This window comes from Suricata suricatta, chromosome X (genome assembly GCF_006229205.1).
Source record: "Suricata suricatta isolate VVHF042 chromosome X, meerkat_22Aug2017_6uvM2_HiC, whole genome shotgun sequence".
Lineage (NCBI taxonomy): Eukaryota > Metazoa > Chordata > Mammalia > Carnivora > Herpestidae > Suricata > Suricata suricatta.
The window spans coordinates 26,133,458-26,159,182 of NC_043717.1; the positions used below are offsets into that span (position 1 = coordinate 26,133,458).

Genomic DNA, 25,725 nt, shown 5'->3' on the forward strand with positions numbered 1-25,725 from the left:
TATAACTCTAGACTTAGCGACATATTTTACACATTTCTTAGGAGTGCTTAAAAAAACAAAATATACTTTTTCTAAGAATATATTGAAGATTGTTAGTTCTCTTCCAATATCCATTCTCCTGTTTATCCATGAAAGTACAATTTTTGACAGAGCACAAAGCATCCAAAAATAAATATAATATTTTCTAGTCACCCTTGAAGCTTAGGTGTGGTCACATGACTGACTTCTAGCCAATGGAGTATACGTAAAACAATGCAGTTCAAGAAAATTTTACTAAAAGACACTCAGTATGCATATTTAGACACTTTTCCCCACCTCCCATCTTGCTTCTTTGAATGTAGATGTGGTAGGAGCTCCATCTTACAACATGTGAATGACAGCCCACCATAGAAGGACAGCTGGGCAGAAAGCAGGAATGATCAGAGCCATTACACCTGCCTTGACTGCATACTCATCCATTTTTAAGAAGACAGAAATATGTTTCTATTTTAGTGAAGCCAAAACAAACTCTGATAAAGAGAATTTCCAGAAAGATTACATTTAGCACAGTTTCCCTTTCTTCCAAAACGTGTCTATTCCATTTAGAGGGGGAAAATGTATATTTAGAGAAGGGAAATTTTTGATATGACAAAGCCAAGAAACATACAGTGAGTAAAGTTAAATAGTGGCATTATTTCCCAAATGAGGCCAGTCCTATAGGTGTAAGATTGGTTTTCTGAATTAGAGCCTTTTCCCTTTGACAATAATGAAAATACAAGTTTATTTAGATAACAAACAAGCGAACTATAGCTTGTGTGCAGTGAAGAAATAGAATCATCTATGGTGAAGAATGGAAATGTGTGTATATAGCTATCCTGGGAAACAAAAATGTTCAATTACTTCGAGAAAAAGATTCAGGATATTGATCTATGGTTAACTCTAAGATTATAAGAATTTTATGTCTAGTCGATTTCTTATTTGAAGCAAGTTTTAAACTAACCTCTATGTGAACTGTAAAGATTTATAAGAATCTGAAAATGTTGAAGATATAAGGCAAATGATCCTGTATGAAATGGCTATCATAAAAAGCAAATCACTCTGCAACTCTTGAGTGCTTTGAAATAGCAAGAGAAACATACAGAAGATAAGCTGATAGGTAGAAACAAACTTCTATTTAATGCATTTCAAAAAGTCCTTTCATTAAATAAATACAACATATCTCCTCCATTCAATTCCTTCACCAGCTATTCTCAACAACAAAGAATTCGGAAGAAATTATAAGTAAACAAGAAATTATTACACTGTATGTTAAATGAAACTTCAAAAACAGGAAATACAAATAGACGGCTAGTTTAGGTATCCAATTCAAATGGTACACCATACTGAATGATTCATGTTTTAAACAGAGTTTTAAAAATAATAATTACGAGATAAGCACACTGTTTGTTGATAATTGGTTTGGTTTAATGAGACCATTAGGTAGTCAATACGTTAGCATTATATACTTCCTAACACCAACTATATGGGATTAGTCTTTTGTGGCTTAAAGCTTTACTTCTGGTGGTAAAACCTCCATATAATTGGAATCAGCAGTCAAATCATATACTTCATTTTGGGCTGCTGGGTGGAAACAAAAACTCCTCTGTTTGGCTCACAATTGCCTTCTCAGTGGTGTGCAAAGGGCAACAACTGGCCAGTGAAAGATGTTCATAATAGTTAGGGATTATTTTACACTATAGAGAGTCTGAGCAGAAATATAAGCACTTGAACAGAGCAGCACAAAACAGAAGGTAAAGTGCAGGAGGGGGCAGACCAAAGCAGAGATACGCAAGAGAAGGCAGATAGGGCTGAGGAGATACTGTGGAGTGAAGTGTGGTGAAGGGCAGTCACAGAAAATAATGGCTTAGTAAGAAATTTGCCTTTCTTAAAGTATTGATGATTTCTGTCTGGGATATATGAAATGTTATCCATTAGTTTTCATCATCATCATCATTATAATCAAAGAGCATTTATTAACCACGTGTGCTATATACTGGGCATCACACAAGCAAGCAAAACTGAGGTGATTTCTGGTACCCCGGAACCAATAAAAATAAATCAGAACAATTAATGTAGACAAATGTAGGTGAAAAGATAATGGATAAAATGCTTAACTGGGGAAAACTTGACGGTTAACAATAATCTTTAAACTATTTTAAGTTATTTCTAACGTGTTTAGGTAAAGTGGCGAATGTGCCATGTATCTTTATTTCCTGACAAATCTATGAAGATAAATGGTGTAATATTTTCTTCACATAGGTAACTAAGTTTTAAAAATGTATTCTATCAAGTCAATGACTTAATAAATAAGGATTTTTTTTAAAAAAGATCTTGATGTGGAGAACCACAACAGAAGCCTTCCCCACACATCATGGTCTCAACAGTGAAAAAAAATGGACCACAAATAGAAAGTTTCACTTCTTCAATTTAACACATCTTCTATATCAGTCCCATGAATGAATGTATGAGAATCCTTTCCCTGGGTGGTACAACATTGATTCTGGAATGAGATATAAAAAGACTTTCCAATGTTCAGAAGTGGTTTTTTTTTTTTTAATCTTCCCTTATTTCGCCCAAGTTCAAAGACTAACAGTCGAATCATGCCTGGCACATATACGTACACCTGGGTAGGGGGTGGGTGGGAAACGGATATGAAGATTCCATCTTGTATTAAAATCTTCACATTTAGCGGAGACTAATTCTAAGACTGCAATGTTAATCTTTCCTGAGTTGTCAGGATTCTGTGTGTGCTTATCATGTATCTTCCCAACTACATATGGCACTGTGACAAATAGAAGAGGCTGCTAATGCTGCTAGAGCTGAATGTCTCATTTAGGAACAAACAATTCTGGAAAAGCTCCCAGATTATGCATCTGTCCCTCTAGCTTCCACTTTAGAGGGTAAAATTGTATGGTGACGACATGAGGATTAGAATATTATTCTTTCCCTCTGTAAAGAGTTTAGGGGTTATTTGCCTCACCTTGACATGAGAGATAACTATTTACTGAATGTCTCAGTGAAAAAATTACAAGTGAGATAGAAAAAGCTTGTGAGAAAGTTGCATTAGGAGTGGGCTTGAGGCGCCTGGGTAGCTCAGTTGGTCTGACTTTGGCTCAGGTCATGATCTTGCAGTTCACAGGTTCAAGCCCTGCACTGGGCTCTGGGCTGACAGCGCAGAGCCTGGAACCCGCTTCAGATTCTGAGACTCCACCTCTTTTTGCCCCTCCCTTGATCACCCTCTGTCTCTCTCTCTTTCTCTCTCTCAAAAATAAACAAACATTAAAAAAAAAAAAAGGAGTGAGCTTGCAGAATTACAGGCTCATTCCCTAGTCTGAATACAGAGATGATTAAGAGACTTTCTCTTCCAATCAGATTTCTTTGGTTTCTGTCCCTATTTTCTCCCCTTTCATTTCTTTCATTGTCTCATTTTCCTTCATGCAGTACAAATGGCAGCAAGGGTCTGTGAGTGCTTCACTATTGTGAGCCTGGCAATAAGGGAACTAAACAAAGGAGAAATCCTTGAGGGAAGCAGCTTCCTGCTCTCCATCTCCCAGGATTCTGCTGTATGCAGCACTGTGTTCCCAGCATGATGGTGATAAATTTGGAAAAACTTTCTCTAGACCAATAGTACCCACATATCTGAGAGGAAGTACTGGTCAATTATAAAGTGTTCAGGGATCCGTGGTGAAATGCCAAAAGCACAACAATATAATATGCATTTCTGTAAGCTACACATTTTTCCTAAAATGCTTTTTTTTGAGACTAGGTCTTTCCTATACTTGAACAAGTATTTATTTATTATTCAAAGATTTTAAGTATAAAATTCATTCAAGTATAGCATACATGCAGAAAAGTGTACAAACCACAAATGCATAGTTTCATAAACTTTCCTAAGAAAAACATATCTATGCAAACAACATCCAGATCAAGAGATGAGCCATTAATTGGGACTCCAAAATCTGCTCCTGCCCTTGTTAATTACTGCTCTTCAACAAAGGACACAATATTTGACCTTGAACCTTCAAAGGCTCATTTTTTGGTTTTATACAAGTGGACTCATACAATATGCATTCTTTTGCATCTGGATTCTTTTCTGCAGTACCATCTTTCCATTTCTGATTTTATAAAATATCACTGGTAATAGAATTTGATTTTTGAAATATCCTCACTCTGCTTTCCCCAGTTTTTACACTATTTTTTCTCTAAAAATTCAATATTATAAGAATCAGTACTTTACTCTCATGTCCTCTTTACACCAGATCTAAAGCTCAGAATAACCTTGAATTTAACTATTTACATGTATGGGTGAGCCATCCCAAAGTATATGACTTAATGGGATTCCATGGAAGAACACCGATTTTAAAAAGTCACTTACTTGATGTCATGTGAAAACCATGTTGCTACACAATAATGCCATCTTATGGCTGTACAGCAATTTGTAGTCTAGAAATTGCTTTCATTTTTATTATCTCATTTGAATTGTGTTATACTCTTAGGTTTGGGGAGTAATTTCCTGAAAATGGGGCAGATTCAAAATGGTTTGAGGGATACTAAACATGGCATCAGAAAGAAAGTAAAGAAAAGAGAGTACCTGGCACTTCTTACGTGTTTGTCTTCAACAAACACTTTCTTTCCTTCAGAAAGAAAAGACCGCATTTCTCTAATACTAGGTAGATCTTACGTTAATCATTTCTTCATTTTCACATGTTTCTTGTAGGTATATTTTATAAGTAGTGAGTATCTACCAAGAATTAGATGAAAACAGAATTTAGCAATAATTATTAATTTCCCAGTTAAAGGTTTATGTTATATATTTGTATATCTATCTACATACATGGATAAGTCTATAGACACAAAGGATTCATGAGGTAAATATTTACTGTGTTTAGTATTTGTGTTTCCACAGGAAAAGAAGTCACTTTTAGTATTTTGGAGATATGAAACTTTACTGAGACACATGATGAAATTCTATTTGCTGGAAGACAAGGTATGAAAGCAGGTCTCTTAGATAATGAACGAAAAGTCACAAATCATCCAGCTTTTAATTCTCTACTTGCCTTCATCTAAAAAGTAATGTCTGTTTTACTTTATGACATTTAATAAAGTTGAGTTTTGTCATTATAGCATTCATGAATTTGGTGATTAATGATGGTCTCAGAACCTTTGCCTAAGGAATGCAAGGAGTCTAATGCATTTTCTCATATTTGTAACTTATTCTGAGTATAAACTACAAAAATCAATTAGAGCTAAACATTCTGGTGAAATGGAAATATGCAGATGTGCTATTTAATATGTGTTTGGGCAAGTCATTTAACGGCTTTTTAATTTAGTCTCCTGATAAAACAATGAAGCAGGACAAATCACTAAGGGTGATTCTAGCTATAAAAAATTCTTTATGATTAATTATTAACTATCAACAATAGGTTACTGTATAGCAAATATTCACTCCTCCTCCCCTTCCACTGTAGGAAGATACAACTTTGCCACTCTGCTGATGTCAGGCTTGCTTTGGCCAAAGGAATGTGACTGGACTTCATGTCAACACACACTATAAGTGGTCTATAACGTAAGCACAAGTCTACAAGGAAGGTTAAACTTGGTCCATGCTCTCAGGAGAAGAGTATGCCACTGACCCTTAATTTTGGGTCCAGAAAAAAGGTATAGGTAGCAGACCTTAAAACAATACATATCTTGTAGTCTACCTCAGCTAGCCCATGGATTCAAAGAGCTGCACAGCTGAGCCCAACCTAGTTCAGCCAAACCACAGGCAACTTAAAGATACATGACCATGAGGATAAATGCTTGTTTTAAGTCATCTGAGTTTTAGGGTGCTTTATACCACCATATTATGGTAATATCTGACTAATACACTCTCATACATGAATCATATGAGAAAAAGATACCAAGATAGCCCATCTTACTGGCTCAAGGGTATTTCTCTTTAACCTCAAGTTAGCTTATTTAAAGATTCAGGACATTTTTGTTGAGACCCAACATGAATGCTGTACTGGACATTTGTTTATTTAGGAATGTATAGCTTTTGATCTCTCCAAAGATTTAATAATCAACCCTTGTAAGAGCTTTGGTGGGAGACATGACCTAACACTACGATGAAATCCAAATTCCAGCTATTTATTTTCCCTTAGCCCTGGCAGTTAGAATCTGCTTACATAACCTATGCTTGCTTTATAATAGGAATCAGCAATGTAAGGCCCACCAGGAAAATCTGGTCAAGTACCTATCTTTGCTTTTTTTAAAAAAATTTTTTTAATTATTTATTTATTTTGAGGGAGACAGAGAGAGTGTGAGCAAAGAGGGAAGGAGAGAGAAAGAGGGTGGGGGGAGAGAGAGAGAGAGAGAGAGAGAGAGAGAGAGAGAGAGAGAATGAATGAATCCCAAACAGGCTCTGTCCAGTCAGTGCAGAGAGCCTGACACAGGGCTCAAACTCATGAAACCATCAGATCATGACCTGAGCAAAAGTTGAATGCTTAAGTGACCAAGCTACACAGGCACCTCTCAGCCACATATCTCTGAAAATAGTTTTATTAGAACAAGCCATGACTATTAATTTATGTATCATCTATGACTTCTTATACCCTACAACAGCAGAATTGTGTAGTTGCAACAAAAATTATAGGGCCTGCAAAGACTAAGATATTTGCAAATTGGCCCTTTAGAGAGAAAAAATCCATGCCCTGCTGTATCAGATTATTCTATCAGAAACCTTAATTATAAAGTTAATGACATGAAAAGAAGCAATAATTGAGATATATTTTAACAGTGATAGTAACAAGCAATATCCACTATCAATGGCATGTCTTATGCACCAGTGGACCATGGCTATGTGAGCAGTTTAAATTCCAGATTTATCTTGTACCTTGATGCTAGATATGTTTCTGGATCCCTAGCCTGGTCTTCCTTGGTGGTTTCTTCCTAGTTTTAAACCTAGCTTTCTGGTCTTTCCATTGATTCCATGAGATAGCTAATAGCCTTCCAATGAATTAGGTCATTCTATCTAAGGTACCCAAAGTCACTTTCTGATAGTTGTGACTCAGAACCTTGAATGGTCCATAGACCTTGCTTTATTTCTGAGTAAGATGCCCCTATTCTATTCCCCAGGGATGTGATTCTAGTCATCTAGCATAGCTCATATCTATTAGCCTGTATTTTACTGCCTTTTTGTCCAATTTGTTCCTAAGAATGGAGATGTATTTTACTGCCTATTTGTCCAATTTGTTCTCTAGGAATGGAGAGTTCTTCAAGCAGGGACTGAATTTAAGTCATCTCTATGTGGTGCTCAAGAAAATGTGAAAAAATATCAGGATGAATTAAAAGGAATAAAGACTACCAAAGCCAAAAATCCATCATTTTTGTCATGAAAACTGTCAAGTTTAATTCAGTCATTATCATGTATAAGCAATCCACTAAACACCCTCCATGCACTGTCACTTAGCTTTCATAACAACCCTATGACTTAGAAAAATAAGTTTATCCCATTTTATATATAAGGGAATTGTAAAGCCAACAAAGTTAAGGAACTTGCTCAAGGGCACATGGCTGGCCAGCAGCAAGGTCAGGATTCCAAAACAGTTTGGATTCTAGAGCCTATGTTCATAAGCAATGACTTAAAACAGTTTTACTTGAGACTAGACAAGAAGTGAAAAGAAACTGAAGAGCTCCTGACCAATTCCTAGAGATGGCAAATTAGAATAAATTAGGATAGTAATTCCAGACACTGGGTATAAGAAAATAATGAGTCTAATGGGGTTAGAGATACTCTATCCTTTGCCAGACATAGGAAAGACTCCAGGTTTTGAGTGAGATTTCAGTTTATCCAGTTGGTGGTTTGGCATTAGTGCTTCTGCTTCTTTTAAAGTCTACGGTTGGAGGTAAAGAGAAAGGGAAACCTCTGTATGAAACTGTGGAAGGTAATAACTAGTTTACTGGCCAAAGATGACATATATAATATGGGGGTGAAGCCTCAAAAAGCAGAAAGTTTCACCCCTGATTTCGGGCAAGAGTGGTAGGTGCCTATAAATCATAGTAGGCACTAGCTACTCAAGAACCTTCCATAGTTCCTAGGGGATGGTGTTGCTGATCTGGATGGCTAGGAGAAAACACAGATAAAGGAAGAGAGACAGGGGCATCCCAACAGCAGAAGGAGCTCCCCTAAAAAGGGGGATGACACTGACCTCATTGCAGTAGCTGGGAGAGGCTCATAATGAGTCAATGTGGGATATCGAGAAAAGGCGCACTGTGGTGGCATGGTAAGTTTGCCTTTTGCAGTATATAGGCAGGGTTGCTGAGTTTCTTTTCTTTTATAAGGAATGGCTGTGGATATCCTGACATCAAATGTTTTCCAGTAATTTGAGATAAACTATTAGATCATCCAAGGATAAGCAGTGTCAGATTCCTGGGAGGAAGCTTGAATCTAGACACACTAAACATCCACTTTAAACTCAGTATAGCTGACCCTTGAATGATGTGGGTGTTAGGGGTGCTGACCCGCTATGCAATCAAAAATCCATATACAACTTTTGACCCCCCCAAAACTTACCTTCTAATAGCCTAATGTTGACTGAAAGCCTTACTGATAACATATACAATCTATTAACACATATTTTATGTACTATATACTGTATTCCTATAATAAAATAAGCTAAAGAAAGAAAATGTTTTTAGGAAAATCATTAGGAAGAGAGAGTACATTCATATTCCTATAGTGTACTTATAAAAATTACCTATCCAAAAAAAAAAAAAACTACAAGTGGACCCTTGCAGCTTAAACCTGTGTTGTTCAAGGGTCAACTGTACAGTATTAGCCCCGAGAATATCACACAAAACAAAATATAGCTCTTGTCTCAAAAGGAGCTTGTGCAAAAAAAAAATGGTGGGGCATCTGGGGGGCTCAGCTGGTTAAGTCTCTGACTTCGGCTGAGGTTATTATCTCCCAGTTGGTGGGTTCAAGCCCCACGTGAGGCTCTGTGCTGACAGCTCAGAGCCTGGAGCCTGTCTTCAGATTCTGTGGGTATCTCTCTCTATGACCCATCCCTGCTTCCTCTCTCTCTCTGACTCTCAAAAATGAATAAATGTTAAAAATTTTTGAAAATATCAAGGAGTTTATACAGTAGGCAGAACAGTAAACAAACTGATTGCTATGTGGTAAGTTCTAGGAGCAGGTCACTTCAGAGCAGGTCCTCTGCAGGGCAGCCACCAAGTCTGGCAATATTTGCAAACACATAAATGGAATATTGATTTGATATTACATTAAAGGTTTAAAGAATACTTAGGTTTCTAGATTTTATACTCAACTCATAGGTGAGACCTGTAGGAGACAAAGGCTAGAGGGGGGCACAGAATATTTGGGAATCTTCAAATCAGTTTCATACTGCTAGAAGAGAACTTGCAGACCGTGGAGGACAGGCAGGGACAGATAAGCAGTGAGGCTGAACAAAAAAACCAGGGTCACGTGAAGGCCTTAGATGCTCAATTAAGTGTCTGTACTTTATTCTAAGGAGAATGATGGGGACAAAATGGGGATGATTATTAGAGACAAGTGAGACTTCTGCTGTAAGTATCAGTTTAGAAAACCACTATAGTAAATAATTAAAATACAAGTAAGGATATTTCAAAATGGAAAGATAAGAAAGTTAATAGGGAGGTTTCAAATAATCATTCACTATGATTCTATTTTCCCTTAGAACAATAAAGAAGACTGCCCTGAGACTACAAATCTTGACTGTTTTAAATTTAAATCATGAGAACTCCATAACTTTCAACCTAAAGTTTAGAAAACAATATGTTACCTTCTTAGGGTGTGAGGCTAAAGAATGCATATGAATTTTGGAAAATTTGGTCAAAAGCTAGATATGTTAATTAAGGTAAACACTAAAAACTTATTTTAAATCCCTTCACAAACTCATCACAGCAAAAACATTAGGGGGACTTCAACATGTTAAGACCACCTTCAAAACAGAAGCAATAAGTGAAAATCAACTTTTTGCTGATAGCTTACATTTAAACATATAAATCTAATTATCAATTTGCTGTAACTATACAGGACACAGATTTGACCAAAGATACCCATTTTTGATCACGCAGTTTTTTAAAGCACCTCAATTAACTAACAAGACCTATTTTAACATTACGTGAAATTTTCAAAGGAAATAGTGCTCCAACATAACGTGAATCCCAATACAGAATAATGGCTAGAATTAAGCTCATTAGTCTGTTCATCACTATTTGTTCTCACTCCACTTACCTTTTTCCAACAAATATAATGCTTCTCCCTTCTCTTCCTTTCTATATTTACATGTAGAACACTGAGATGAACTCTAGAGTTACCTGAAAATGAGTATATAATTCAGGAAAATAAAAGTGTTATCTACCCTTGTCGGTCCTTGTACATTTTGTTAACTCTTTCCCATTGGACATCGAGCCGTGAGACAGCTTCCTGTAGCTTCGACCGTTCTGTAGGAGTGGCACTGTGCAATGCTGCTGTCTTCTTATTGTGAATGATGTCAATCCGACATGAGATTTGTTGTAGGCTGTCTTTTATGTTCTGCAATATCGAAAATTTGAAACACTTTCAGAAATGAATCAGCTGTCTATGTAAAAAGAAAAAAAAGTAAATTTATAACCCCCAGAAGTAATAGTCTTACAATTTGTTTAGTGTTTCATTTTTATTTAAATTGTAGTTAGTTAACATATAGTGTGATATTAGTTTCCGAAGTTGTATTTAGTGATCCACTTACCTATAACATCCAGGGCTCATCCCAACAAGAGCCTGCCTTAATGCCCATTACCTATCTATCCCATCCTCCCCACCTTCCCTCCCTCCAGCAAGCCTGTTTGTTCTCTATAGTTAAGAGTATCTTATCGTTCGCCTCCCTCTTTTATCCCCCTTCTCTTATGTTCCTCTGTTTCGTTTCTTAAATCTCACATACAACTGAGATCATATGGTATTCGTGTTTTTCTGACTTATTTCACTTGGCATAATACACTCTAGTTCCATCCAAGTTGTCACAAATGGCAAGATTTCATTTTTATGGCTGAGTAATATTCCGTTGTATATATACCACATCTTTCTTATCCATTCATCTGTCGATGGACACTTGGTGACTTTCCATAATTTGGATACTGATGACCAGTCTTGGAATTCTTAATTACTGACTTTTTAAAATCATCATCCCTGAAGCCAAGTGATTTCAACATGTTCAGATTCAATGGGTAATTGACAGTTCTCATCTCAATACAACTGAATCACTCCCTTTGTCTTAAAACTCTATCTTCATTTGGCTTCTGTAACCTGAACTCTGATGGCTTTTCTTCTACCTTCTTGTCCACTGCTTCTTAGTCTCCTTTACTAAGGAATTGTTCTCTGACTGATCTCTTAATACTGGAGTCCTCTAGCTTCATTTTGACTTATTTCCTTCTCTATCTATATTCCACTTGATCCCATGACTGTAAATACCTCCTATTCAATGATGACTCCCAAACTTATATTGCCAGCCCTGACCTCAAATTGGAAAAGAGAGTCACAAATCTGACTGCTTTTTTGACATGTGGATGTTGAGCATCTCAAACTTAATGTAACCCCAGCCAAATTATGAACTGCATCCCCTTACCCTTCTTTTTTAATAGTTTTTCCATTTAAGTAAATGACATAGCAATTACTTGGTATTCAGGCTGACAACCTTGGAGTCATCCTTGGCCTTTCTTTTTTTAGCCTCCAGTATTCAAGTCGTTAGACAATCATGTTGGTTCTACTTCTAGAACATGTCTAGAATTTGACCCATTCTCATAACCTCCCTTGCTATAGCTATGACCTAATCTATGATTGTATCTCATCTGGATTATTCCAATGGCTACCTAAATGATCTTCCTGCTTCCATTCTTGCTCCTCATCCAGTCACTTTTCCCCCACGAGAGCTGAAAAGATTTTTTTCACAACATAAATCGCATCGTATTTCTCCTCTGTTCAAAATCACCATCACCAAACGGATCCTCATCAAACCCATCATGTTTACCATGGGCTGCAATGTTCTAAATTAGTTGGTTATATGTTGTCTATCATTCTAATCTTATCTTTTCTTAGTCTCCTTAGAATCCAAAACATTTCAGCCTCATTAAACCTTTTTGTGTTCAAGTATGCCAAGCATTTTCTTGCTTCGACGCTTCTTGCTGTTCTGTCAAAAATGTCCTTTCATTCCAAGACACTTATATGACTAGTTCCCTCACTTCTTTCTCATCTAAGAAGAGCCTTCTCTACCACTTCATTTTAAACAGCAGCCCTAATTACTGTATATTCCCTGTATTCTTTATTTTTCTACATGGTATTTATTAAATTATATATCTACTGCTCTTTCTACACCACTAGACGAGACTCTATGCATGCAGGAATGTTATCTGTCTTGCAGTCTACTAGGATTATGGAACTTTAACCAATGCCAACATATGGTAGGTATTCAATGTATTTTGTTGACTAAAGGAATAAATGAACATATCCTATCAACTAACTCCAAAATTTTTATCTATATTATATTTAAGAGAAAAAAAATCACAAATCACAAGTTCATTATGTAATATGCAACTTTAAAAATACTGATTTTCAAAAAATTTTTCAAAAATTATATATTTAGCTAGCTTTACTAGTATGAGATTATTTCACTCATCTGAATTGGTACAGACAAGTCAATTGAGCAAATAATTAATGAGTTCTTCCATGTATTAAGATCAATAGAGAGAAAGAAAAGGCAGGTAAAACATAGTTTTATTTGCTTGATTTTAAGAAGTTTGAAATTGATCTTATAGTGGTAGTAATGGAGGGTGTGATTTGGAGAACTGAATGGAAAAATAATAGTACAGAACCTCAGCTATATGACGGGAAAGTATTTCATGAGTAGTCTAAATGGTACCAAATCTCTTCTGGAAATTCAGAGAAGGAACAAATCATATGTCATATTTGGTCACAAACTGAGAAAAAGCTCATGAAGGAAGTACAATTTGGAGTAGACATAGCTGAGTAAAGTAGGAAAGACATTATGCTTACTAGGTAACACACATACAAAGATAGGGGATATGAGCAGTCATATTTGAGTGTCTTTTTGGAAATGTAGAAGATTAGGAGAAGATGGGTCAGGAAGAAGAGGCTAGAGATGATTAGTAATGTATTTTTAAAAATCTGAATGTAATTCAGTAGCCAGTGGAGAACAATGAGTCATAAAATAATTATGATGGAGAATGTCAAATATATACAAAAGCAAGAAAATAGTATAAATAGCCCCCATAAACCTACTGTCCAGTTCCAATTTTTATAAAGTCATGAAAATCCTTGTTTCATGATACTCCTACCCATTCACCTCCTCAATTAGATTATTTTGAAATTTATATAGTATTTTATGTATAAACACATAAGTATGTTCCCAAAATATGCAAATTGTTTTCAAGGAAAGTACACACAATACCATTATCACATACACAAAATTAAAAAACAAAACCATTAATGTGACTGGCCATCTGGCTGGTATTCATGTTTGAGTTAGATTGAGAAAGTTGTTTAGGAAGAAAACTTGGCACAACTCAGTGACTATGTGTTGAGTGAAGAAGAGGAAAGACTCAAATTACCCCCAGGTTTCTGGCATAAGCACCCAGAAGAAGAGGAGTATCACTGAGTAAAAGGATTTCAGATAGATCACCAGGTTGTGTGTGTGTGCAGATGCACTTATGTGCATGTAAGTGATAAGTTCAGTTTTGAGAAGCCTTGAGGGCCTCAGAGTGTAGATATCCAGTAGGCAGCTGGCATCAGATTTTGAGAAGAGAAATGAGATGGTGACTATTGTTGGGAAAGACATCTTATCACGTTTCTGCATCGTCTGGGCTTTCTGAGCAAAAAGCACTGGCATCTGAGTTAGAGCATAACTGAACAGCAAACATACCTTGGTGTTCAGACTAATGCACTGTTTCAGGAAGACCTGGAAACTTACCGTTCCCATATCCCTCTGTTTATGTTCCAATTTATAGTTTAAGAATAACATACCTAAACTCTTCCCTCTGTCTGGAGAGGATATGTTTACTCCCTAGAGCAAAGGTCTCTGTTTCTGTCTGTCTGTCTCTCTGTGTCAGATATGCAGCTACTTCAAATAAGTTCTGATATCCATAAACTAGGGGACTCTCTCCCATACTGCAACACCTGCATGCACAGATAAATACGTGGCCCTCACTGCACTGCCCCACAGGATTTTGGGAGTGTGCACTGGTGCTAAGATGCTATTGAGTAAGTAAGGATGTGCTTTCTCTGTTTCTTTTTAGGGTAAATATAACAACTTAATAAATATCAATAAAAGGCATATTTTTGTGTACTTTCACAGAAAATTGGGGAGGATTTTAACAATATATGAGATGGAGACTTGGCCAGAGAGTGTGGGGGATATCAACAGGGATAAAATTTAAGAGAAGGGAAGGAGGATTTTCCCCAACAGAACAAAAGTCATCTGCTTATGGCTTTGATGTGGACTGTGTGTAAATGTGTGCGTGTGCACTCATGTGCACACATACATACACACACACACACACACACACACACACACACACAAATAGGTAAATCTATTTGCTCTCTGAGGATCTGAGCTTGCAAAGGTTCCTGATTTTAATCCAAATCTCTGGAGAGCTCCCAATTCTCTGGAAAGTGGTAGAATTGCTGCGAATCGAGTTATGAACGGTTTTAGCAATGCTGGGCAGCATGTTGCAAAGTCAGGAAAACTTCTATCCTCAATGAGAAAAGCAAAAAGCAAAAACTGGGGCAGGGGATGTCACACTCCCTGGATATCTAGATAATAGCTCCTTGGCGCATTCTCAGAGAGTGCTGTCAAAATTGGCTGGAGTCCAGGAAATCCTTTTTAAAGTCCCTACACATACTCTGGTCCCTGAGGCACTGCACACAGAAAAATGGTATATGCACCAAAGAAAATTCTGTAGCAGTTTCCAGTTTAAAGTCAAAGATGAGATCTTTTATAGCTTTTTACTATTTTAGTTTGTCTAGAAATAAGTGATCTTTATAGTTTCTGACCCTCTAAAAATGAAACCATAGTCCCTGCAGTTGCTATGGTGATAGAAAAATCCCTAGGATCACTATGGAATATATTATTTTCAGGTCTATCCCTGAATAGTTCCTTATCTTACCTGAAAATATGATGGCAAAATCACGAGGTACCCTCTTCTTAGTCAACATTTTTTTTCTTATTTTTGACATGCCCCTATGAATTGACCTCTCCACCCTCCGTCTAGATTCTGTAAGAGGTTTGTTAGTCATTCTTACTGCCAAAGGAAACTTTCATTTCTGGAAGGTACTTGTACATGAGTGTGTAAGATTTAGGTCCTTAATACTTTATTTTATTTTATTTTTTGAAGTTTCTTTTTTTAAAATAGTTTACTATCAAATTGGTTTCCATATAACACCCAGTGCTTCTCCCCACAAGTGCCCCCCACCATGACCATCACCCCGTCCGTCCCTCCTATTTTAAAATAGCATCCTTGCAACTCTAATTCATGGCATCAAGTCGAATAAGTCCCTCATTTACATACTGCTAATAGAGAAAAAATAGACAGCAAAGCGACTTTCTCAACTGAAAGATGAAGTCTGGGTATGTAAAATAAGGAACATTAGAAGATTATGAACTGTGAAGCTGTAGGTAAGGTTTCTATTTGATAAGCTGGTGGTTTAAATACGAGTGCCTTGATAACCCAGATGTGTTAACATAAGCTTAAACTTTGACCTAAATGATATTTAAAAACATGAGCCTCCCTAGAGAGAAAATCACTTTTTAAAAAATTTTAATGCTTATTTTTGAGAGACAGAAAGGCGGGGAGACAGAGAGGGAGACAGAGAATCTGAAGCAGGCTCCACACTTCAGCCCAAGGCCCAATGTGGGGCTCAAAATCATGAACGATGAGCTCACGACCTGAGCTGAAGTTGGACACTCACCTTACTGAGCCACTCAGGCGCCTTAGAGACAATCAGTTCTTTAAAGTCAATTCATAACACAAACAATTTGAACCTAAAAGTACTTTGTTGATTCAAGTGCTGTGTAATAAGTGCCTGCAATGGGCTAAAAAGAGAAACTAGACATTACAGACCATTTATCTAGGGAACTAAACAAGGGACCTTTCTGCCAATTAACCAGGTTGAGATAAAGTTCTCTCTTCTCTATCATAAGGGACAGATTTCTGCTGTTCAGTTTTTCTTCCATTTAATGTAAAGGAGCAACTATTCCCTTGCTGTCAGAATCTTTCATTACAGAGCATGACTTTGCCCACCTAAATGGTAAATCTATTTGTATGAATGTCAAAGTAGATACTGTGTAAATTGAACAGGGCTAGAGTAGGGGATGGTGGTGTTTGATAAACTGAACTTATTATAAATCACTTCTGATGAAAATAAACTTAAAATGTTATTGAAATTTTAATTTTCTTTCCTATGTATTTGTCTCCAACATACCTTTGAGAGTGCCAGTATAGTTTCTAATATGTAAAATAGCATCATTTCTGTTGTATCTTTCCTATAGTCATGAAAATAAGTGGGCATCTCACATATACAAATATAAAATTCAGTTCAGCACTTGCTTAAACTATAGGACACAATTTAAAAATAAAGACGCTTATAATGTACAGGCCTCTGTAATCCTATTTATACCAAGGAGTAACATCAAATACACCTTCATGAGTTTAGAACCTTTTACCAAGGCAGGATTTTAAATACGTTGATTGCAGGATGTGTATACAAACATTAATCTCAAATTCTGTCTTCCAGTTTAAAGTTTGTAATAACATTCAGAAATGATTTATAAAATCTTTACTTCAAATTTTGCCAGTGTCCCCTTAGTGAAAATCTTAGAACAAGGGAACAAACATTATCTTAGAATTAAAATAATACACTTCCAGAGAAATAAACATATAAGCTAAAGTATAAGATCAAATAAAAACTATGAAATTGACTATTTAGCATATTTGCCCCTGAAAGTGACTTCCATCCATATAGTGATATTCTGGTTTGAAGTACACTGAACTTCATTATATATAAATATAAAAAGATACAGATATGAATATAACTATATAAATGCTTTCTAGTGATTCCTGTCTTCATTTCTCAAAGTGACTCATGTGAGCAGCTGGCTATAAACACCTGTAATTCTCTCTCTCTCTCCTCTCTCTTTTTTTTTTTTTTACTGTAACTACTTCCTCAAGGAAAATTCAATTTGTTTCCTCAACAGTGTCCTCTCTGCATATTTGGCCTCCTCCGCAGCATACCGTACTTATGCAGGACCACCGTCACACAGCCTGGGCCTCCCTAGTATTAGTTCATTCTGCTCTGCCCCAGCTTTCTCTCTACCTGTATCATACTCACTAACCCAAAAACCAGCTGTTGAAAATCTAGCATGTGCTGGGTACAGTCTACATACTGGGAATACAATAGTGAGCTAGAAAGACAAAGTAGTCCTATTTCTGTTAGTTCACAATCACTTTTCTGTGGCCTTAAGCAGAGTCTCTCATTAAATAACTGAGTCCCTACATCTGCCAGATGCCACCTCGGTCGGGCCCTAATAGTAATAGGTCTATGATACTATGTTGGCTTCTTGCCTATCCCATTTTCTACCTCTGCCAATAGATCCATTTGTGTCAAACTGATATTTAAGTCGTGGGAGTGGCTGAGATTGTCCACAGAAGTGGGGTTAGAAGGAAAGAGGGCTGGGAAATGAACACAGGAAGAGATACATATTGTGAGCAAGTTTGGAAGAAGGGCTAAGAAATTGCTCCTAATTTTTCCCATAGGTACATCTCTAATCAACCTTCTCTTCTGAACTCTAACTTATATCTATCCAACTGTCTCTTTGATATTCATGTGGATGTCTAATAAACATCTTAAGCCTAACATATCACAACTAAACTTATACCAAATCTTTCTCTCTAACCTAATACTCCTGCAATTTTCCACATCATATACTTAAATGGCAGCACCATTCTCACAGTTGTTCATGACAAAAATTATTAGTGGTATACTTGAATTTTCTCTCTACCAGCCGACATGGAAGTGGCCACCAAATCCTATAATCTCGACCTCTGGAATGTGTCCAGAATTTGACCTTGCCACCACTCTGATACAAACTACCATCTCTAGCTGGGATTATTCTGAATATGGGTATAATAAGAGTGCTTTATTCATAAGGTTGTTGTGATGACCATATGAATTACCATAAGCAAAGAATCTAAAACATGTCCTAGGACAAAATAAATAAGTGATAGCTATTAGTGCTATCCAAATTCCAATTACATCCAACTACAGATATTCAAGGGCTGGCTCCTTTATAAAATTATTCCGTTTCAGCTCTCTGAATACCTTTCTCCTCTTCATGAATTCTGTTGCATGTATGCCTTATACGGTATTTTGTCTATATTATGGCTTTCCTTTCTTTGTTACTTCCTAACTTGTTAATGTAACTCTGATATGTGTATCCCAATATGTTATAAATTACAAGAGTGCAGGGATCAAGTCTTATATTTCTCTTTTAGAGTGTTAAACAGTATTTGGGCCTTAATAATATTTGATGATTTGAAGGGAAAAGTGGAGTTGAATCTCTGAATCTTAACTTGCTTATGAAAATCCAATTTGAATGGGATCACTGAACCTTAAGATTTGTTACATTGTTCTTGAACCATGGCAGATATGCATTCAGGTCCCAACAGATGTTGTGAGCTCTTCAGTTATTTCACTGTTTATTCTATTTTACTTTTACTGGTTATGCAGCTATTAGAGTAAGTAGTAGAATTACAGTCCATCTGTATTTTCTGGCTAAGTTTCTCTATGGTTTCCTCACATATTTCAGATACCTAAGTCCTTCAATCAGAATTATGTTTGCTCAAGTTTCTCACATGCCAGAGAGCATCAACAAGGAAAGAAAAATGTAAAACCTGCACCTCGCCACCCCAAGTATTCCTCAAAGACAACATTTCTAGTCCATCAACATCAGCTAAACTGGAAACAATTTCACAAGTCATTTTGTGATAGGTACATTTTGTGTTGAGTCACGCACATTGTCTAAATCACTTTATTGGAAGTCTTGATAGAAAAATTGGCTCTTGCACATAGCAGAGTTGTAAACAAGCAAATGCTATTTCTCTTCAAAATTAGACATATGGCATTCTATGGTTCTACTTTTTTTAGAACCAGGGCATGTTTTTATGTCTTGTGTAACTAAGTTGAGGAGGGGCAGGTAGGTTATATGGAGAAAAATTCTAAGGCACTATAGCAATCCAGGGAAACCTAAAAGAAATGATTACCACTGAGGAATGGGATTTAAAAATGTGTATAGGATTTTTTCCTCTCCTCTCCTCCCTTTACACCCTTTTATCCTGTATACATATGTCATCATGGGCATATTATTATTTTGATAAAGAACTAAAAATCCACTGTGAGTAATCAATCAAGTTCATAGATAGCTACTATACAAAATATAATTGAGTCTGTATGAATTAATACAAATGACAGTACTCTATTTTGGAAAAATAGGAAACCTATTTGCCAATTTTATACATGATTAATGCTGTTGATGTGGGGATAACATGCTTTCCATCATAAGTGTTTTTGATGGGGGATAGAAACAGCAAATGCAACATCTCATATCACTGTTCAGAGCTAAACCTAAACTAAAATTTAAGAACAATGAAACAAACATGATACAGAAGGAGGATCCTAACATTCTACTTCCTATCGTTACCTTTCCATAAAGGTAACGCAGATATCCCCACAGATATCCCCAATGCTGAAAACATTCTTTAATCTTTTGCTTAAGGTGTGGCAAATTAAACTTGGGAAGTACGAATAACTGCTGTCCATTAAGTATATGTGGTTTACAACACAAACTTCTACATTTTTTTCCTTGAATGTTTAACAATATGCATTAGGATTTAGAAATAAGTAGACTTGAATAAAAGTCACTGAATTAGAATGAACTATACACAGTTGGCAAATGTTTGAACATTGTGATCTACATAATGTCAATTCATAAGGCTCAACTAAATGCTATTACAGTATTAATGTGCTAATGATTCCTAATTCATGCAGAAAAAATGAATATAGACTAGCATTTCTAAATGGCAAAAGGAAAAAATAGTAACAAAAATAAATCTCAGAACTCTAAGAAAGAAAAGTACTACTTATTAAACCATTCTTCAATTAGAGCTACAGCTTCAATGCTGTTAAACAGATTAAATCACAGTTCTTTATTCTTTTCATAGTTCTATAATCTGAACAAAGAATTTTAAAGTACTGAAGAGGAGTTAGGAAAAAATGAATTCAACGTATTTCACTGGAAAACAAAACAACAAAACAAATTAAAAAAACAGCATCCTATTCTAGGTAAAAGCCATAACACATAGAAACTTGGAATGATCTAGAGTTTTCACATCCTCAAAAGAAGTTCATAACAAAAAGTTATTGTTTAATACCTAAAATTAATAAAAGAATGGAAGAATTTGCCCCAAAATAAGTAATACTTAGCAATGGAAATATAGTAAAAGGAAATGAACATAAATAAGATTGTCTAAAGGAAGTTTTTGTCAAAAATAAGTTTTTTAGCCTACGTGCATTCTCTTTAACTTTAAACTTTTTTAAACCTTTAGGCTATTTGCCAAATCTGGAAATAACTTTATGTATATTTTATGCTGTTGTCAACATATTATTTAAAGATTTTTACACACAAATATGCAATTTTATAAGGTTTACTACTTCTTAAAAGATCATTTAAAAAAATTATTTACATAAAAATTAATTCATAATAATTTTTAAGATTTTGGATATTTGATGAAGTAACATGGGATTTACAAATTGTGATATTTATATAATTACACATTTTTACAAGAATTTTTCCATATAATCCTACATGTTTTCACTTTATCTTCACAAGTGTACTGCTAAAAAGGCTGGGACAGGTGTTAGCTTTAATATAATTTCAAAATTAAGAAAACTGAGACTTCTGTGATTTGCTCAAGGACACAACCAGAAAGTGTCAGATGTGATGTCTAAATTGAAGTCTTTTATGTTCCAGTTCAGTGCTTTACCAATCTCTGTAGCCATAAAATGCAAGTTCATGAATGTAAAATATTACTAACATTTTAATTACACAGGAATTTCCTGCCACATACTTTCATAAATGATTGGCTTAAAATTAAGTATGTACAAGCCCAGAAAGAATAAATATCTACATGCTAGTGTATTTGCATAGATTGTTAGAATTCACCTATGTCTGGATGATTTAATTCAATGACTAAGAATATAATATAAAAGAGTCTAACTTTGTTTCTCCTTTTAGGCTTGGTATTGAGAGATTAACAATACTCTGTCCCCTTTGATCATAGAGTCCCTGTCTGGATTTATAAGATTATTATTCATTCATTCAACAGATTCACACTGAGTGTCTATTAAGTGTTTGGTACTGTTCGAGAAGTTGTAGATACAGTGGTGAACAACAAAAATATTGTTTTCTGCCTAGTAGTTTTGCATATGCTGTTTGATGATCACCACAGGGAACAGGTCAGAAGGAGTAGACGGTTCATTTGCAAACTATTGCAAGTGGTGAAAACTGTATCATTTAGTGGTGCTGACTCAGTACCACCATTTTAATAAATGTAGCACTGCAGTTAAATGGATTTATAAAACCTGCACTATTGTTTCCACATTTTGGGTAGGCAAAAATAATAGCTTTAAGTGGTATTAGATAACAGAAATGCCTTGAGACCCTACATAACTTGGTTAATAGAAGAGCACACAACTTTGATTTCTAAGGAAAAAAAATTAGAGAAACCCATTAGTAGTTGCTGTGACAGCAGTCACTGGGGAGTACATCTATCTTAAAATTGAAAAAGATCAAGTGGCATACCAAAGACTCAAACTCCAGTTCATTTTCACTCTCTGGAATTTGTCTTTATCTGACAGATGAAGGCAACACCCAATATAAATCTAATTCTTATCCTCTGTATGTCCCATCCAGCTACCATGCTCTACATTAATGACATATCAAATTGTGAAGAATATTCAATCAAAAGGCATTAAAGTACTTATTAGTTAGATTTTTCCAAGCTTCTAAAGAAGAATTTTAAATTTATTTTCAGTGGCTCTATGATCTTTTTTATTTTTCTGCACTGTTTATGGTCCACAGGTGAAAAACACTTTGTAAATACAACTACAGATTTTGGCCAAAACATTCTCCATAGGATGATGTGTGGTCCTTGCATAAGTAACAAATCAGTAATTAACACATCACACATCAGAAATTGACACCTGAAGTGGTCAAAGAAGGGCTTCAATTGGTCATGAACAGAAGGGAAAACTCCCCACAACTGAATTTCAATCTCAAAACTTCCTCCAGCCTCATGAATTGTATGTTTTAATGTGGAAAGTTCTGACTTCTTGAATTTATAGGATGGGGATGATCAAAACAGTCTTGCTGAGAGAAATTAAGCAGGACTGGTTCTTAAAGTGCATCTTAGTAAAGATGGGAGTACACTACAGTGACGGAGTCAATGTAGGACAGTAGGCCTGGAGAAAGAATGGCAGGCAAAAAAGAATGGGTTATTTCCCATAAAAGAAAGACATGTGTACAATGGAAAACAAAACTGTACTAAAAACACAAGTAAATATGAGCTGGCCATGGTTACAATGTAGTAAATATCTATCATCTCTTCACTAGAAGAGGAATGAAAAATTAAATACTATAGAAATGACTGAAGTATGACTTAAATCACAGTGACTAGATTAATATTTGTAATGTAATTCACAAATAGAAATAGCAAATTGAACAAATAAATCCCCAATCATAAACGCAGTTGAATAAAGGAAGTACGTTTATAACTAAATTAATGTGTTAGCTGAAAAACTTGATTTTCTGCAGAGAAATCACTAAACGATTACATGATTCAAAATGTTCTATGTAGTCCAAAAGATCAGGTTTTACAACCTGGTAATACATTTACATAGAATTCAAAAAGGATTTATAATCAAATTTTGCTTTGACATTTTATATGCTCCATGATTACTTAATTTGGAATAATTGCAAACTCCTCTTGCTGGAATATTATTAAATTGGTGAAAAAATCTAACACTTTATCTAGTTTGCCCCAGCATTACAAGGTGCACAGAACATTCATTCTTTTATTTGCCTTCAGATATTTTGTTCAGATTTGTACATGAGATATCTCTTTCTATTATTTAATTCCCTTAATACCAGTCTAGAGAAACAGTTTGCACATGGCATTAGTTTTTTCCTCATTCTAATGACTGGCATCATTAAGTGTGTGCTTAGATGTGATGAAATAGATTCCAAAGGAGAAAGATCCTGATCAGGGAGAGAAGACCTCATTGCCAGTACTTTTGCCCCTGCTTCAAGGCAAGTGACAATGGAAGGCATAAATATCAGTGAGAAGAAATCTTACATCCCTCAAGGAATCCTCTGCCAAATTCATAGAACACCTAAATTCTCCTGAGCCTCAAGTCAGCTGAGAATAGGTCTTTATACATCCATGTTCAAGTCTCTGTGTGGATACAGAAATAAATCTGTTGCACCCAATTTGAAAACATTACCAAGGTCTAGAAATCTCTTGCAACCATCCTAGTCCAGGCCACCAGCATCTTTTCCCCAACTGCTCTCCTTGGTTTTATTCTTGATTTCTTAAAGGTCTACTCCGGGCCAATGGAATTCTCTTAAAACACAAATCAGATCATGTCATTCATCTCCTCAAAAGTCTACAATGGCTGCTCTCTCAGAGCAAAAGGTGATCTTTACAATGGCCATTGAGGCCCTCCACAATCTTCACCCTGCAAAGGCCCTTTGATTTGATTTCCTACTACTCTCCTCTGACTTATTCTGTTCCAGACACACTGGCATTCCTGCTGTACATTGATCAAGTTAGGCACACTCCCAACATGTAGGACTCTGCCCTGAGTATCTGCTATGTCCACACAGCAAGGCTGAGCATTAAGCTGACTCCCTTAGCCTCTTCAAACCTTTGTTTAAATGTCCTTCCCACCCTACTTAAAATTGCAGTCCCACCTCTTGACATTCTGCCTACTCCTACCCCATTGGTGATTTTATACTCTTTATCCAATTCTATGTTTTTTTTAATGACAAGTATTATCTTTAAGTATACAATATTTACTTATTTATTACTTGTGTGTTTGCTTATATGCTGTCTCCCACTTCTATGATAAAAACTTCATGAGGGCAGGATCCGTTGATTTGGTTCACCATTTTTTAAACACTTAGAGTGATGCCAGGTACATAGTAAGGGCTTAATAAATACGTTTGAATGCATAAATCCTCACTCCTTAGATTAGCAGCTTGCCCTAACAATTTTCTTTAGGTCTCAAGGGCCCCGCACAAAAGCTGAACCAGTCAAAGAAGACTGAGCAACTTTGCTTTACAGTATTTGGCTTTTTAAGCTCACAACAAGCTCTTCCCAGTGCTGCTGAGGTTGAACAACAGCTGTATCTACTTGGATCCTCTCTAAACTGTGCATAAGGCCCAAGCGTGTCCCGTCAACATCTGTGAGCTTTTTTCACATGTTCACACTTCTTATCACTCTCTTGTCTACCAAAAACACAAAAAACTTCTATCCACCTTAAGCAGAACACGTGTACTATTATCAGTTTAGATGAAAGAATTGAGAAGAGGCATGTCTCACTTTTTTCTTTCTTTCCATTTCTTTTTCTTTCCTTCCTCCCTCCTTGCCTTGCTCCCTTCCTTCCTTTTATGGAATCTTTTTTAAGCCTTCATGGGTGCATTGAGAATTAGAACCCAGAACATTGTTCCTATAAACTGGGGATGACAGATCTCAGGATTCTACTGTGTTCTGTCCAAATTCATGATTGGTGTGCTCAACATAGAGCCCCAGAAAAAAACATCATGAGAGGCACATGGTATTAACAGCTCAGATCCTGGAGCTTCTTTGCTTGGGTTCAAATCCTTGCTCCATCAACTTGAGCTGTGTCAACTTTATTAAGTTACTTTATAATTCTTTAAGTTTTTCATCTTAAAATACAGATAATTTTAAATATTTCATATAGTTGTAATGAGGAATAAATTAGCTAATATAGGTAAGTTATTAAGAATGCCAGACCAATGAATAAAAACTAATTCTTATTAAGGCAAAAGATTAAACTCTACTGTCACCCTTATTAAGCCATGCTCTTATTTTCATTCTAAAAGTCTAGTTTATTAATGCCTAGGTCTAATTAAGCAACCAAGAAACTCCTTAGTGGGGAAGTAGCACAGACACTGGGGACTTCCCCATCAAGTTGAATGGAGTATTTTCCGAGATTTCTGTTAGTAAATGCTGAATAAACAGTATATATGTCATAATTTATTTCAAAATTATCCTAGGTTGGATTCCCTTGAGGCAGATTCTACGATTAGAATGTATATGCACATGATTCACTTGGGAATGATCCCAGGAAGCACTGGTAAGGCAGCTGGAGAGGACAAGTGAGGAAACCAGATCACGACTGTAACATGAGGAAGATTTCTCCTGTGCACAGTGGGGTCTCAATCCTGCTGGGGAATTCTGAGTCAAAGGGAATAACATGCCTTAGAGTTATCCCGACCAAAGATGTCAATGAACAAAGATGTCCTTTATCCACGGAAAGCCACCTGGCATTGGTTG

The 25,725-nt window shown here is 36.0% G+C and overlaps 1 protein-coding gene across 9 annotated transcripts in view; it reads right to left on the bottom strand.

The window, feature by feature from the left end:
• Window positions 1-25,725, bottom strand: part of DMD (dystrophin) — a 1,657,593-nt gene that overhangs the window by 1,109,577 nt on the left and 522,291 nt on the right. For all 9 annotated transcript variants that reach the window (XM_029929473.1, XM_029929472.1, XM_029929470.1 and 6 more), the window contains one exon: window positions 10,407-10,579. In XM_029929473.1, the coding sequence (XP_029785333.1) occupies window positions 10,407-10,579 (173 nt within the window). The remainder of the gene's footprint in view (window positions 1-10,406; window positions 10,580-25,725) is intronic.